At 34.8% G+C, this 15,026-nt stretch overlaps 2 protein-coding genes across 6 annotated transcripts; one reads left to right on the top strand and one right to left on the bottom strand.

The window, feature by feature from the left end:
• Nucleotides 1-533: 533 nt before the first annotated feature.
• Nucleotides 534-6,396, top strand: LOC103983980 (uncharacterized). 4 transcript variants are annotated; one of them, XM_009401364.3, is made up of 8 exons: nucleotides 534-1,030; nucleotides 1,135-1,179; nucleotides 1,284-1,692; nucleotides 4,217-4,314; nucleotides 4,454-4,478; nucleotides 4,645-4,765; nucleotides 4,842-4,976; nucleotides 5,934-6,396. In XM_009401364.3, the coding sequence occupies exons 3-8, from the start codon at nucleotides 1,311-1,313 to the stop codon at nucleotides 6,142-6,144; spliced, it is 972 nt and encodes a 323-aa protein (XP_009399639.2). In that variant the 5' UTR covers nucleotides 534-1,030; nucleotides 1,135-1,179; nucleotides 1,284-1,310; the 3' UTR covers nucleotides 6,145-6,396. The 4 variants fall into 4 exon arrangements, with proteins under 4 accessions (XP_009399639.2, XP_009399637.2, XP_064964150.1 ...); XM_009401362.3 differs by having other exon boundaries at nucleotides 1,135-1,692; XM_065108078.1 differs by having other exon boundaries at nucleotides 534-1,179.
• A 504-nt stretch (nucleotides 6,397-6,900) lies between these two features.
• Nucleotides 6,901-12,290, bottom strand: LOC103983979 (ubiquitin-conjugating enzyme E2 34). Of its 2 annotated transcripts, none has more exons than XM_009401359.3 (10): nucleotides 12,140-12,290; nucleotides 11,336-11,481; nucleotides 10,201-10,255; nucleotides 9,455-9,493; nucleotides 9,163-9,226; nucleotides 8,997-9,058; nucleotides 8,871-8,910; nucleotides 8,640-8,667; nucleotides 7,737-7,828; nucleotides 6,901-7,367 (listed from the first exon to the last, which is right to left on the bottom strand). In XM_009401359.3, the coding sequence occupies exons 2-10, from the start codon at nucleotides 11,390-11,392 to the stop codon at nucleotides 7,091-7,093; spliced, it is 714 nt and encodes a 237-aa protein (XP_009399634.2). In that variant the 5' UTR covers nucleotides 11,393-11,481; nucleotides 12,140-12,290; the 3' UTR covers nucleotides 6,901-7,090. The 2 variants fall into 2 exon arrangements, with proteins under 2 accessions (XP_009399634.2, XP_018681910.2); XM_018826365.2 differs by having other exon boundaries at nucleotides 11,336-11,441; nucleotides 12,140-12,282.
• Between the last annotated feature and the right edge of the window lie 2,736 nt (nucleotides 12,291-15,026).

Below are 15,026 nucleotides of genomic sequence, written 5' to 3'. Positions count from 1 at the left end.
TACTATTATTTATTTTATCCTATTTTATCGATCGTCCGGAGAGATATGATTTTAAATTTTTTTAAAGATAAATAATAAGATAATTCCTAAGAATAACAAATCATAAATGTAATTTATATTTATATGTGCTCATAAAACGATGAACATTTTATTTCGTGGACGAAATCATCCACAAGCAAACGTTTATTATTCCAAAATAATTAACGAGTTAATTGTCTAGTTTTGGTTTCGATCAAAAACGTTCTATCGAAACACATTGGGAACGACGACGTTATCCTCCCCGCAAGCCTTTTGTGTCGGCGCCCCTTTTCCTTTTCAAAAGTAGGCCTTTCTTTTGGTGTGCGTTTAATCCTCACCACACAAACGCTCCCACACTCTCGACGAATTTTATAGACTCCTGTACCCGGTCATGATTGGATGGCTTGAACGGGTCCCACTGTCGGTCCCACTCGCACACCGACAGTAAAGAGTTTGTGTGCCGAGTGAGGAGGACAAGGATGGTGCGGATTGACGGAGGAAGACCCAAATAATGAGGTCGGCCCGACCGCTCGTTTTCGCACCCACCAACGACGTCGCCCGCTAGCCGCAGAGCGACGAACGATCGCAACTCGTTCGACAAAATTCCTTGGAAGGAGGACGGGATAAATGAGAATAGGGAAGCCAAAAAGAGAATGATTTGGTGGGATTTATTCTATTCCGAACCCATTCGAATTAGAATCACGTCGCGAGACGAAAGAGAGACAGAGAGAGAGAGGAGATGATGACACCTCCCCGGAATTCCCTTCCTTTTACTCCGACCTTTTCTTGATTCTTCGTTTTCTTTTGTTGTTTGTCTTCGGAGGAGAATGAGGGCTCCGAGTTGATCTGCTTTTGTATCTTCTCCGCTCCCTGATGCCTTCCCTTGATTTCTAGTTTGTGCCAGGCGCCCCCGCAGGGCTGCCGCATTGTTTGGATCTTGGAATGCTATGGCATCCTTGAGATCCTCGCTTCTGATCCGAATTGGCACAAAGATGTGCGTTTTTGCGATTAGGTGATTCTTTCTTGTTCATTCATTTGCATATCGTCGACTCGCACGTTGCTGCTAACATCTTCTTCGCTTCCTCGGTGCTTTGTTCTCATTGGTATACTTTGTAGGATTCGTACGTTGTTATCTGATTCAAAAAAGGTTAAGGTTCCGTGGTAAGTGATAAGGTCTGATTCTTTTGTACTTTTCCTGCTTCTGGGATGTGGGAATCGGCATGTTAAAGCGAGAAGGCCTGCGATCGTGCTTTTATTTTCTCCAGACCCGTTGGAGCGATCGCGCTTCCCCTATGGCTTTGTATAAGCATCTCCTGTCGACGAGTTTCTATGGGTTTAGCCACATGAGCGAGGCTAATCAGCAGGGCAGACGTCATAGGAGTATCTTGGTTCGCATGGACATGGGTTCCCAAGTCGGTTCCGTCAACGTCTTGGGCTTGAAGAGCTGCTTGGACCGTCATGACGGTGTTTTTAGAAAGGCAGATGGCGAAATCCAAAGGGCTCATTGTGTGGCACCGCACCACCATTTGGTTCAAGGTTCTGATTTCGTTCTTTCGGAGGATGTGGGGTTGAAGTTGGCAAATGAAGGTGGATCATACAAACATGGATTTCCTATAGGATTTCCAGCCTATCCGGTGACCAAGAAATTGGTCGTTGCTGTTGATGTAGATGAAGGTAATTTTTCTGTAAGCCCACAGCATCCTCCTGCTTTGTTTACTATGTATAAGTGGCCTTATTTCAGTTTATAGTTGTCTTCCATGCAAGTTGGAATTCCCTTAAATCTTAGATATATGCTTTTGTTGGTGATCTCTTTTAGCATCTTTTTAGTAGTTTTGCCTGTTAAACATTGGAAGTAGCACCTCAGTACGTGGTCCCTTATGTGGAGCTTGTGCTGATCATGCTGTGCATGTGCATCTTCTTTCTTTTGCTAGTTCCGCTTTTTGACCACAGATCTTGCAGATAGTTGCTAGGAAGGAATTGATGTTTTGCAATGAACAGGATTGGTACTTCTAGGACAACATGTTCTTACATAATTGCAGTAGCACTATCGATTTGGGATGAGTTGTCCAGCTTTGTCTATGTCTTCCCATTCTGAATTCTTTCTCGATGTCCATCCTACCCTAGGAGCATAAGGTTCAAGATTGCTTGTGAACCACAAGATCCTTCATGTGATCAGCCTTGTAAAGAGTATTAAGACTCTTTTGTTGATTGGTTTAGTTTTATCTTTGCTCGATATTGATTTTGTCAGATATCATATTAGTTTCTTGTTTGGAGATCAACTGCAACATCACTACTAAAAATAGAACTTTCATAGGAGGAAATGAGAGAATTGGGTCTTAACATGTCGCTTAAGAAGTTTTATGGTTGGGTTCCTTTCTGCTTATGTTCAAATATTGATTTGGTATTTAAACATGACCTTTTCTTGCAACTTGAGCACCATTTGGTTTATTTGGGAAATCTTAGGTCACCATTTGGTTTATTTAGAAATTCTTAAGCATATTCTAGAAGGAGGCACTGCTGCTACCTCCTCTGCAACTTTTTTCATCGATATGGAAATCTATATATAACATTTGAAATCGAGAGGGTTTTATGAGATATTCATACTTTTGTTAGAAATGTCCAAACTTAGTCCCAGTCCACAGCCAAGATTCTTCAAGGCCTAAAAGGTAGGTGGTAGTTATAACAATCCTGCCAATTGGTTGACTTTTAAATTTATGCATATTGATCTGAGAGATATTTTGCATGCCAATTGGGGAACCAATTTGTCTTTCGACATCCCCTAGAAATTATGTCTTCCATGTTTCAACTTGTCCTTTGTCTGATATTTGTTTCTTATAACACATAAATTTGGAGTCCTCTTAATATTAGATAGATACTGTAGTTGGTGCTTTCTTTTACTTCTTCTCAGTTGTGTAATCTTTTTGAGCAATTTATGTAGTATCTTTTCTGGGTTGAAAAGATGCATCTTCTTTCCATATTCTTCTCATTTTAGTAACCATGGATTTTGTATGAAGTTGTTAAAAAGGAATTGATTCTTTGCAATAAAAATGAAACGTGATACAATCTGTTCATTTAATGACTTGGAAATAAGTTTTCTTATTATTTTTCACTGATGCTATCAACTTTGAATTTGAATTTCCACTGTCTCAGTATCCAACACTAATTTTTTCTGCACTTGTTTCTTTTGGGGTATCCAGAAAAGAAGATCATTTGTCACATCTCTACATTGTAGATTTATTGTCAGTTAGACCACTAGGCTTATTCACAAAGCTTATGCATATTCTATATGGAGCCACTGCATTTTTGCCTTCTTCCACCAATATTGGATGATTATAGATCATAGCACGGAAAGGCCCCAAAGAAGATATTATAAAATTTTGAAGTTTGCAGCTCATACTTGGTTTCTCATTTGAGGAGGAAAACAGCCACATATCAGGCATATTATAACTGTGTAACTGTCAACAATAGAGTATGCACCAAACTCTTTGGATGTATTTGAAACTTAAGTTTTGAAGGTGGTTAATATTGATCTCTTTAAGTTCGCTGGACGCTGCTTGTTTTCCAATTTTCTTATTTTCACTTGCTAAGATTGGCTAGAAAAGTCTATTCTTGTAAAGAAATTTTGTTGGAAAGTGGAAAATCCTTTAGTTGGCCATGGTGACAACAATAACTGGCAGCTCTAATATATTTTTTTACCAGCTGTAATGGGACGACAATAATTTTAATTAACTGTGTTATAATTTAAATACCTGATGTTTGATTTACAGGTTGAAGCCTTGAGACATTTTTTTATCTTGTTGTGCATCCTTTTTTATTTTTGCCTTGTGTTCTCTCTCTCTCTCTCTATCCTCTATATATGTGTGTGTGTAACTAATTTTCTTAGTCAGACTTTTCTATTCAATGTATGCTTCTTTGTTCCATGAAGCCATAACCATTTTTTGAGTCTTCATTTTCGGAATTGCCATATTCTCCATCGGATAAGTACTGCCTTGCATGAGCATGTCTTTTAGCTAAGATTACTTGAGCATATACTCTCTCTGAAACAAGAAAGGATTATTGTCATCATTTGCCATGTAACATGCTTCTATACCATGGACGCAATCTTGCTCTACTACTGTGGGTATAACCATATTGTATATAGTAGTGCACTTCACATTGCATCTAGTTTGTTGATGTTCTCTTTTTCCTGAATTTTCAGTGCTTGGAAGCTTTCTCGCAGCTCTGAACAAATTTATTGCTAATCGATACTCCTCCAATCATTCTGTATCAGAGTATTATGTGTATGAGTTTTTCAAGGTAGCGTATGATTTTTTGATTGAGCTGATTTCATGGAAGCTTATATGTAGTTGCTTCATGTGAGAAGATCTAGTTTCTTTTCTTTTAACATTTTCATTTTTATAACTCAAATCTTATTGTTATGTAACTCAATCAACAGATCTGGAAATGTTCTCGAGCTGAAGGTATCGTGGAAGACATTCTTCACTTTATCATCATTTATTTTGCATATTCATTCTATTGTATTTGATTTTTAACGGCAGCTGTTTGATTATACTACTACATAGAATTGAACATTAGTTTCTCTATTTTGCAATGCATCATATTTTTCTCCTTGGTTTTGTGTCATAGCTGATATCCGTGTTCATGAGTTCTTCAAAACTTCGTACTTCAAAACGGGCATTCATCCCATCCCTGGTGCTCGATACGCTCTCCATAAATTGTCGACTTTTTGCAACCTATCTGTGGTGACGTGAGTATTCTCAATTTGTAGCTCTTGCTTAGATCTTTTTAACTACATTTCCTATTAACTTGTCCTCTTTGAATAGATCTCGACAGAATGCTATCAAGGATCACACACTTGAGTGGATAGAGAAGTACTATCCTGGCTTGTTTAAGGAGATTCACTTTGGCAACCATTTTGCACTAGATGGAATTTCAAGGCCGAAATCCAAGATTTGCAGGTTGCCACATTATCAAGTTTAATGTTTGTTGCAGTTTGAAGATGTCTCATGTTGCTTAATATCTAGTTAGTAACTTTTGAATTTTTGAACTTCTTTGAAATGGACAAAAGCTGGAGGTATCATAAATATTTCACTATCTAGCAATAAGATGCCCAATTTACAATGCAGCTTTTGCATGTGAATGGTAGAGGCATAAGTAATGAAATGATAATATTTAAGAAAATAAGTCTAGTTCGGGGTGAAGGGAGATCAATTTATAGAGAACAATGAAGGTGCTTGGAGGTTGAAGGATGGGCAAGAGATTGGCCGATATAGTGTTAAGAGATCATCAATTGGAAAATGATGCACCTAAGGTAATTTATGATAGATGCAGTAATAAGAAACTGAATAGAATGTGGAAGTTCTATGAGAAATATATCGAGAGAAAGATAAACATGTTTGTTATATACATTTCTTAAGAATGCTATTGTGATGTTTTGATCGAAACCAAATTTTGTGAACTTGATGGAAATTTCAGAATTTGTGACAGATGGAATCTTTGTTGAAGTGACGTGCCTATCGAATGCTAACTTTTTCTGTTTGAATTTGAGGAGTTAAAAAGTATTTAAGTAGCTCCACTATCACAGCACGCCATGCTTTCATTATGTTTTACGGATTAGCCATGTCTAGGAGGCATTTTACATGATGAATATTAACACAATTCATATTAATTCCTTGCCCATTTTAATGCATATTTAATCATTAGCGTATGGAGGTTTAATCACAGGAATCCTGTGCAGTAAGTGTCTTGCAGGAGGGAAAAATAGGAGAAATTTTCTGCAAAAACAAAGATGTTCCATACCAGATGCAGTCCATCATGGAAATTCTTTTTCTCTATATACTTAAATAGTCTTTCTTGCAATCTTATGCTTCCATTGTTCCAATTTTTATCTTATTCCATGAAGTTACTCTCTGCAGATCTCTGGGAGCCCATGTTCTGATTGATGACAACCCAAAATATGCTCTTGAGTGTGCCGAAGTCGGTATCAGGGTCCTCCTCTTTGACTATGACAATTCTTACCCATGGTCCAAGACAGGTTCAGCTACTTCTCATCCAATGGTGACCAAGGTCCATAACTGGCGACAAGTAGAACAGCAGCTGGTCTCATGGGCACTAACTGTAGTTTAGCCCCACCCAAGATTTGCAGCTTACATTCTGCTGCTTTAGTTAATATCTTACTACCGAGTGGATATACTGTAGAATACCAATGGGAGGCTCATCGGTCCCTTGCATTTTAAGCTGCGTCTTAGGATGATGATAAGAGGGTGTAATGTGTGCCCCTTGTTTGTCAACAATATGAAAAGAGAAGAACAAAGTGATTGTGGTTTTGCAATCTTTCAATAAATACCCAATCCTAGATGGAGTGATTGGACTTTACAACTTGGCATTGCACTTGGAACTGTAATGCTTTAGACATATCAACATTGGCAGACGGCAATACAATCGATTTGTTCCTTCTAGCGATGCAACAAAAGTTGCATAGGAAGAATTATGTTGATTCTGATATGAGGTAATGATATTATGGGATGAACAATTGATTCTATTGTTTCGGTTCATAAATTCCATCTATAGCAGCAGAAATGATGGAGAATATGCCACAGCATTCTGGCTATGTAAGAAATGCCCAAGAATTAACAGGGAGATCAATCAGGTCCCACACTGGACGACAAACTGCTTCAAATGGAACAGACCTCAGTGTTGCTTATCGATCAAAGCAACATTATTCTCAAGTTAATCTACAATGACCAAAACCTTCTGCATATGTATCCAACCGATATGCATGGAACTGAGATTTATATATTTGCCTTAGAGAACAGGAAGGACGCAAGCATATGAAGGACTCTACTGCAGATCACCAGTTCAATTAAAGAATACCGGTCGAAATGCATGGAACTGAGATTTATATCTTTGCTTTAGAGAACAGGAAGGACACAAGCATATAAAGGACTCTACTACGCAACTCCGACCAAATATATTAAACATCACTACACAACCCAAAAATTTCTGTACCATTCCATGTGAAAAAGTTTATGCCAGAGCTAGATTTCATCATCGAGTAATTTCTAGCTATAATTCAAAGCTGTAGGAGGGGCAAGGCCATAACACCACCAAAGACTGACACTACCAGCAGCAGTAGCCACAAGGGAAATTGCTTCCTCTGCCTTCCTTTAGGGGCATCGTAAGCGACCTTTCTGTTTTCACCTTGTTTTGCAGATTCTTCGGCCACGGTGGAAGGAGGCCTTGAGTCATCCTTTGTCTGCAGTCCTGAGATAGACTGCAGCAGAGCCTGTTGTTGCTGGTACTTCTCTACGTATTCCGGAAAAAGCTTCCTAAAGTTTGAACAATTTTTGCTGTATGATACAACAAATTGCGAGTTACACGGGGAAAAGCATTACAATGAAATAGATGAAAAGAAGAGGGCCTTGGTACTTCAGCGCTGTGACGATGCTAAAAGCCAATCACGCTTCTATTCTCTTCTCACAAATGATATGAAACAAACTGATATAAGGTTTTCATGCAATTAGGATGCCAAAGATAACATTATGATGTACCTTGTGAAGTTAATATAAAATAATTTCTCCAAATTCTCTATTTTTTAATTGAAAAACCATATATTCCACAAGAATGTTAGATTGCCCATAAGATAAAATGTCAGAACAATCACAGGTCATCCAATAAAATAGTATATAGCACTTGTGATTAATATAGAAAACATTCACCTCTCACAATTATAAGCAAGCGAAGCCTTGGCTAGTTGTCGCTTTTCATCATCCGAAGTCTTAATGCTACCAGTGGTCTGGTGATCATCCATCTACATGCACAAAGTTGAGGACAGGCAAACTTAAAATAATGACATCTAACATGGTTATTTCAAGGTACAAGCATACGCAGTGGCCATTGATACTCGTAGATACATACATTTAGGACATTCTGTGATCTTTTTCATGTGGCAGGCACCGAATAGCATGCATTTGTCAATGCTTTGCTCTAAATTAGCTAATGGATGCATTTTAAGTGCAAGATTACCTGTTTGGTAATTCAAATTTGCAAATGCAGGCTGACAATACATTTGCAGATCTCAAGTTGAGTGGAGGGATTGGATATAAATGCAGGTGGCAGCCTGAGATGCATTTGTATGTATGCATTTTATTGTACCCAACTAGGTTGCATAACAATCTATGATGTCGATGCAGGCTGCACAAGTAAATACATGTGTTTGGGCAAATTAGAAAACTACCAGACACCCTCCACTGCATCAACTTAAATAATGAATGGGAAATGCAGACTACCAGAACACCGCCTATAGGCCTATAGTATAAGAAAAATTAACATACTTCTTAGACAAAAGCCAAATAATTGTTGACTTGGGTGCTTATAAAATTGTAATATTGATCGTGTGATCTAAGTGATCAGAATTTCATGAAATTGTTCACATTATTCATTTCCATTTTTGGCTCTGTGCGTTCCTCTTTCTGAGTGGTTCATTATGGAATATAAACTTTGATTCTATAATTATCTATGATTAAGAAATTAACGATGAATATTTTGTTTTAGCACAATACATTTCAACCAGTCCAATATGACAAAAACAAACAGAATACACAGTGTTACAAGGAGCTCACCATGAACGAAAGAAGTCCTGTCAATATGCTGCATCCAAAGATAACACACAAGCAAACATGTAAGAAAAAAAGTTGCATACTCAAAAAGATATGTTTGCTCAACAAAAAACATAAACAATCACATCATTTTTGGTAGGCAAAGTTGGGTTTGTTATGTTCCAGCAAAAACATATTCAGCAAGTATCTACGACTTAAGATCCTAGCACGAAATTCTCTCTTGCAGTGCCTTACCTTGAGACAGACCAAATAGGATTCCAGGACTCAGGATGATCTGAAATAAACAAGAGCTAAATTATGGCCCCACTTAATAGTTAACACCACATTAGACCAAAAACTCTCAAGTCTGTGAGAACTTACAGTCGCTCATAGACAAGCAGATCTTTTTATTAGTGGCAAATCGTCCATTAGGCGTTATCAGGCTGTACAAAGAGACAACATCAAGCAAATGTCACCTATTGAAGGTAGGACTACCATAGGTATCTCTGTCTGTTCACCAGTCAAACAATATGCATCATCTCATTACCTGATACTGGGAGGCTTGTATGGATAATCAGGTTGAAATTTCAGTTTCCCATAGTAATATCCACCTTTATGATGAATTAGTGTGAGAATAAATAATACAAACATAAATCTACTGGAAAAGCAAGAAACTAATAGAGGAGATCAGACTTTACTAGAAAAGATTCTGCATCTAAAAGATTAAACTATAAAAAGGAAACAAATCAAGCAATCAAATAATGGCTCAACCCTCAAGTATAGAAACTGGCAACCGTTTCACATTTTCTATCTCAGCATATTTCCAAAACATAATATACCTGCAAATGGTGTCCCTTCACTTCCTTCAAGAACAAAATCTGAAAGAAAACAACATACAAACTATTATTTCCAATTCAAAACACCAGAATGATGTAAAATTATCGAATGAACACAAGACAGCATCATCAAAGTCTTCCTCTAACAATAAAGCAAATCTTGTTCGAGGTCAAGCATCCAAGGTTTAGCATCCATACATGGATTATGATCCCTTTTAAAGAAAACAACCAATAACAGCGACCCTAGGAAGCATTTGAGCTAGCAACAAAAAGTTAACAATATCAATAATATTACTAAAAAAAAATTTACCAGCTCAAATCTTATTGTTTCATCATAACACAAAAAATTGAGAATCCATAGCGATATATGGAGTAAGGTATGCAATACCACTTGGTATCACATGGTATGAATGGTATTTACCGGTCCGATGGGTTAGCAATACACAAACCAAGATGAACCCAGTGGTATGCCCAAAATACAGGGTCGGTACCACCCTGATATAGGGTCAGTACAACCCGTACCAACTAATTTCTTTTTTTATGTTTTCAGCCTTTTTTCAGGTTTTTTCGAAACTCAGAATGTACTAACATACCAGCACTCAGTACACCAATATAAACTGGTGCTATACCTGTCCAAGTCTTGATCGGCATCGTAACAGGACACAAAAATGTGCACCTTGATATGGTGTGATAACTAAGAAAAGGATGCTACATAAATCAAACCAAATAAGATGTAGAAAGTAACTCACGCCAATCCAAAATATCACTGGGAGAAGGATGAGCCACAATCTGCGGAGGTGGTTCCTGAAATTTTAGACGGACAAAAGTTAATATTTGAGAGGTTGGAAAAGAAACTGCCTACCAAAGAGACATTAGAACAAATGAAAATTATACACAAAGAAACAAGAAAACTAAATTGATTTTCCACCAAATCAATAGAATCTGCCAACCTGGAGGTAACATTACATATATGATATTGTCTCAAGTACACGATCTTTTATAAGCTCATAAAATCAATTTCAATATAGAAGTAAATGGCCCACCTATTTAATTTCTGCATTATAAACATACTTGTCAATAGTGCAAGTCTTTAACCAAAGAAAAAGAAAGATAATGCATAATTATGCTATCATAGAAAGAAAATAACTTTCAGTCATGTAGTTTTATCATCTGATCCAAAAATTTATCAGTAACTTTAATTTGCAGGACAAGTAACACAAGCATCATACACCATAATATAGAAACAACAACATGAGTTGGAACATCTGAAGCATACATACGGATTCCCAAACCCGGACAAAACAATATGAAGTTCTTAAAACAGGATGCACTGTGATATACAACTAACAAAACAGTAACACGTAAACATAAAAATAGATTTTCTTTTTCATATTTGGTGAAAAATCTCTGATTACCTTATGATTAGAATGACAAGTCATATTAACAATCTATTTAATAACAAAATACAATTCTTTTCTACAGCAAGATATTTTAAGCATTTGAAGGACATAAAACGACACGATGAAATGCAAAATAAGTTCAGGTACACAACTTAAACATAATAACCACACTTATACCATCCATATCTCTGGGAAAAGGAAAACGTTCAATCATCCATCTTCAATAGTTTAACATTGGGAAATGCCAAACACCTCCCATTTACATCCAAGAAGTTAGTTCATGAACCCAAAGCATCCTAAATTCTATTAGCAGCAGAAAATGATACCTGGGCAGAAGTATCCAATCTGATCTATACATCAACCAAAAACTGCTATTACATAATCTAGACATACAGAAATATCATAAGTTCCGATTATCAAAATTTTACATGGTTCACATAATAATCAAACTTCTATGATGATAGGGAGCCTAGACTTGGCATACCTTGCAAAGATCTTGGAACTCCTTCTGAAGGCGTCTCACACATGCCTTCTCTGTCATCTGGTACAGCCCGATCTCCGATTGGAAAGCCAACGCCTTCAACCCTTTCCTAATTCCCAAAGGAAAAGATTCTATGCTAATTTATGCCTCTGCAATGTGACTGATATTAGATACAAATAACAAGAAATCGTTGCAGGCCATTATCACTGTCATATAGTCTTAAAAATCGCAAAGAAACCTAGCAAAAACCAAAAGTTAGAGAAGTTGAATCTTTTTAGGCATTTATTCAAATATAAAAAACATCATAATAGCAATATCAATATTGTGCTTATCTCTGGAATAACATAATCTGAAGTGCAATTTAACTATGTATCACCAGAGATAAATTGAAAAAAAATTCAGACGATGAAATTTAAAAGCACAATAAGTATGTCACCGAGAGAATCAGCAATTCCACGAAGAAGGGGCCAAGATACTAACAAATTACATCTGCAAATTGGTGTTTTTGACATATATCACGTAATTACAAGGGAGAAGAATAAGAAGCCTTTGCTGATCTTTCAGCAATTGACGTTCCTTTGGTAGCACGCCACCAAACAATAGTATCTAACAAGTAAAAGAAAAGGGTGGTATTTTTCACACACAGCACGGAATTCCAAGAGACGAGAAGAGGAAGCACCCTCTCGCGACTGACGTGTTTTCGATGGGAAACCCCAAAAGCAAACAGAATTCCAAGACAGGAGAGGCCGGATCAAACCGCGAGATCATAATCCCTAATTGACGCATCGAAATCAGAGAGATAAAAACCTGTGCGACGCCACGGCCGAGGCTTCGGGTGGAAGGACTTATCGCCTCCGAGTGCCGCCGGACGGCCGTCCGATGATGAGAGAGAGAGAGAAGGGGATTCGTCCTGTCCGCGTAGAGAGAGAGAGAGAGAGAGGAACTGTGCGTGTCGACGTATGAGGCAGATCGGACACAAATAAATGAATATTGTTTGAGGAGATTGTTACCGTTTGTGGTAAACACATTTATAGCAATCTCTTTGGGTCGAATTTTGTGCTTTCTGTTAAAACAAATTTCTATTAATATTCATCATTTTTAACAATAATAAAATATAATTTTATTAAATATATACCTTTTAATTATCAATCATAATCTCTTTTTTTTTTTATATATAATATCTCAATTGAGTTGATGCAGAGTAATTCAAAATATGACATATTTTGACTTGTAACCTTAAAAATATTAAATCGATTTAATAAATATAAAAACTATTTTTATTTTCTTTTTTATATCTTTATGATTTATTTTTTCATCATTTGATATCACTAATGATAAAAAAATGCTTCATGATAATAAGAAGAAAAATATAAATGGGAAAAAAGATGAGGGAATTAAATGATAAGTTGTTATCTTAGAAATATTAAAATTTACAAATAGCAAAAAGGAATTGCTAACAAAAATAATAATAATAATAATAATCTCATTGTTTAATTACATATTTACTCTTGCCTCATCAAATTACAATAATACCACCCAAAAGTCATAATTTTTATCCTAGAAAAAAATTTCATTTTGTGTTTTTAATATCATATATATTTTTTATTTGTTGATTTGATTCAAGAGATTGAAGACAAGTTCAATGAGTTAAGAATCAGATGAGTTCGATCGATAATTAGAAGCCGTGAGATAATTATTATTTATGGTATAAGGAAAGATGGATAAAGACATGAAAAAAATTATTAGAAACTATAAATAAAAACTTAATTAAATATATTACTTTTACATATCTAAGGGATACATGTAATCGACACTGTTATCATATTGGTTCAATGACAACAATAATAAAAATAATAATAATTTTAATAATATAATAATTTATTAAAATAATTGTTGTTAGGTGAGCTGACATGCTTGATTGGTGGTAACTTATTAAAAACTATAAATAATAATTTTAATTATTTTTAGTTTAATTAAATACATTACTTTTTTACATATCTCAATCAATGATGACAAAGGATTCATGTAATCGAGATGGATTAGATTAAACTTACAGTTTTATTATTATTATTTATTATTTATTTATTTATTTTTTATTTATTTTTATTTATTTATTATTATTATTATATCGATTCAATGATAAAATAATAAAAATATATATATTTAAAATAATTTATGAAAATAATTTGGAAGGCACAAACTAACAATCCATATTCATATGCTTGTGTTGGTAGAAGATCTTGACAGTATTGATTGAATTCTATCATTATTGTTTATATTTGCACACAAAAAAAAAACACATTTATTCTTTTTTGTTCAAATATATTGTAGGCAAATTATAAGATGAAAACAACATTAATATATTATTAGTTTCAAGAGACTCAAACTTCATGTGTAGACACATAAAGTTTGAAACATATATAGACTAAGATTTCATTTAATTTTTTATGTTTTAAACTTACTGTAAGGTTAAAATACACCAATATGAGTGCAAATAATCTTCAAATTGAATTTTCTTTTTCTTTTTTGTTCTGATGACTTGTACGCATCTACTACATATGAGATGACAATAACATTCTCGGTGTATAATTAGTTTCATAATTTCCTTAAAAATATTAGCAATAATATTCTATTCCTCCAAATATTGACTTAAAAAGTTATATATAGTATCTATCACACAAATTTCAAAAAAACTTAGACCATAATGTGTTTTCATTTATTTATTTATTAGCATTTCAATAGCTTTCCCAATAATATATTTAATTTTGAAATTAAAATAGTTTTTGTACAATCTTAATATTGATTTAAAAAAAATTAAAAAAAGTCATTTTAAATTGACTTTGATCCTCTGACATTTCATAGACCCTTAAACTTCATGTAAACAATGTTTCATGAATTTTAGACTCTTTATATCATATTTTTTATTCAATTATTAATCTAGCATGGATAACTCATTTTTTTCTCTAGTAGTTATTATGCAAGCCTGAGGTCTTCAACATATTACCAATTATATATATATTTATCATAAATAGAGTGATTACCTCAAAGTTCATTTTGGCCTATACTTATTATTTTATGAGTTTTAGAATATTTATATCAAATTTCTATTTGCTTATTGAGATTTTAATACCTTACTATATAATTAATGTGTCAAGATGAAAGTAAATTACTTGCAAATTAATTTATTTTGGTAATAGCTTGCATGCAATCATGAGATGAAAGTATATTTTTGACATGTGCTGCTTCCACAAAAAGCTCAGTTTTCCTTCCTTGGTATCGGATAACGGTAGCAGTTTGGGATCTTAGAACCAACCTCTACCTGTGAGGAATCAACAACAAAGTCAAACAGCAGAGAGCAGAGGCCAAACTCCCATTAACGACGCAATCATCAACTTTAGAATCAATCGACATCAGAATCTTCAATTATAATTCATACGTCAAAATGGAAGGCGTTTTGTTGTTATTTGAATCAATCACTTCTTTTATTTATATCCTATCTTCTATTTATTTCGTATTTAAATTATTTTTAAGCTTTTTTTATTTTTAAATAAAAAGATAAAAATGATGAAAACGAGATTTATTTATTTATGATTAGATTATTTATTTATTTGAAAACGAGATTCGAAAGTCTTTTATATATATATATATATATATATATATATATATATATATATTATCTGCGTAGCTATAGCGT

The sequence above is a fragment of the Musa acuminata genome, chromosome BXJ2-5, assembly GCF_036884655.1.
Source record: "Musa acuminata AAA Group cultivar baxijiao chromosome BXJ2-5, Cavendish_Baxijiao_AAA, whole genome shotgun sequence".
NCBI classification, from domain to species: domain Eukaryota; kingdom Viridiplantae; phylum Streptophyta; class Magnoliopsida; order Zingiberales; family Musaceae; genus Musa; species Musa acuminata.
Note: the sequence above shows the minus strand (reverse complement) of the source record. Positions and strands in the feature narration are given on the sequence as shown.

Coding starts and splice junctions, on each gene's coding strand:
- LOC103983980 (XM_009401362.3), top strand. CDS start 1,239: ATGTTAAAGCGAGAAGGCCTGCGATCGTGCTTTTATTTTCTCCAGACC. Junction 1,693..4,216: donor TGCTGTTGATGTAGATGAAG/GTAATTTTTCTG, acceptor CTGAATTTTCAG/TGCTTGGAAGCTTTCTCGCA. Junction 4,977..5,933: donor CCGAAATCCAAGATTTGCAG/GTTGCCACATTA, acceptor TACTCTCTGCAG/ATCTCTGGGAGCCCATGTTC.
- LOC103983979 (XM_009401359.3), bottom strand. CDS start 11,392: ATGACAGAGAAGGCATGTGTGAGACGCCTTCAGAAGGAGTTCCAAGAT. Junction 10,256..11,335: donor AGTTCCAAGATCTTTGCAAG/GTATGCCAAGTC, acceptor CTAAAATTTCAG/GAACCACCTCCGCAGATTGT. Junction 8,911..8,996: donor CTGCTTGTCTATGAGCGACT/GTAAGTTCTCAC, acceptor TGTTTATTTCAG/ATCATCCTGAGTCCTGGAAT.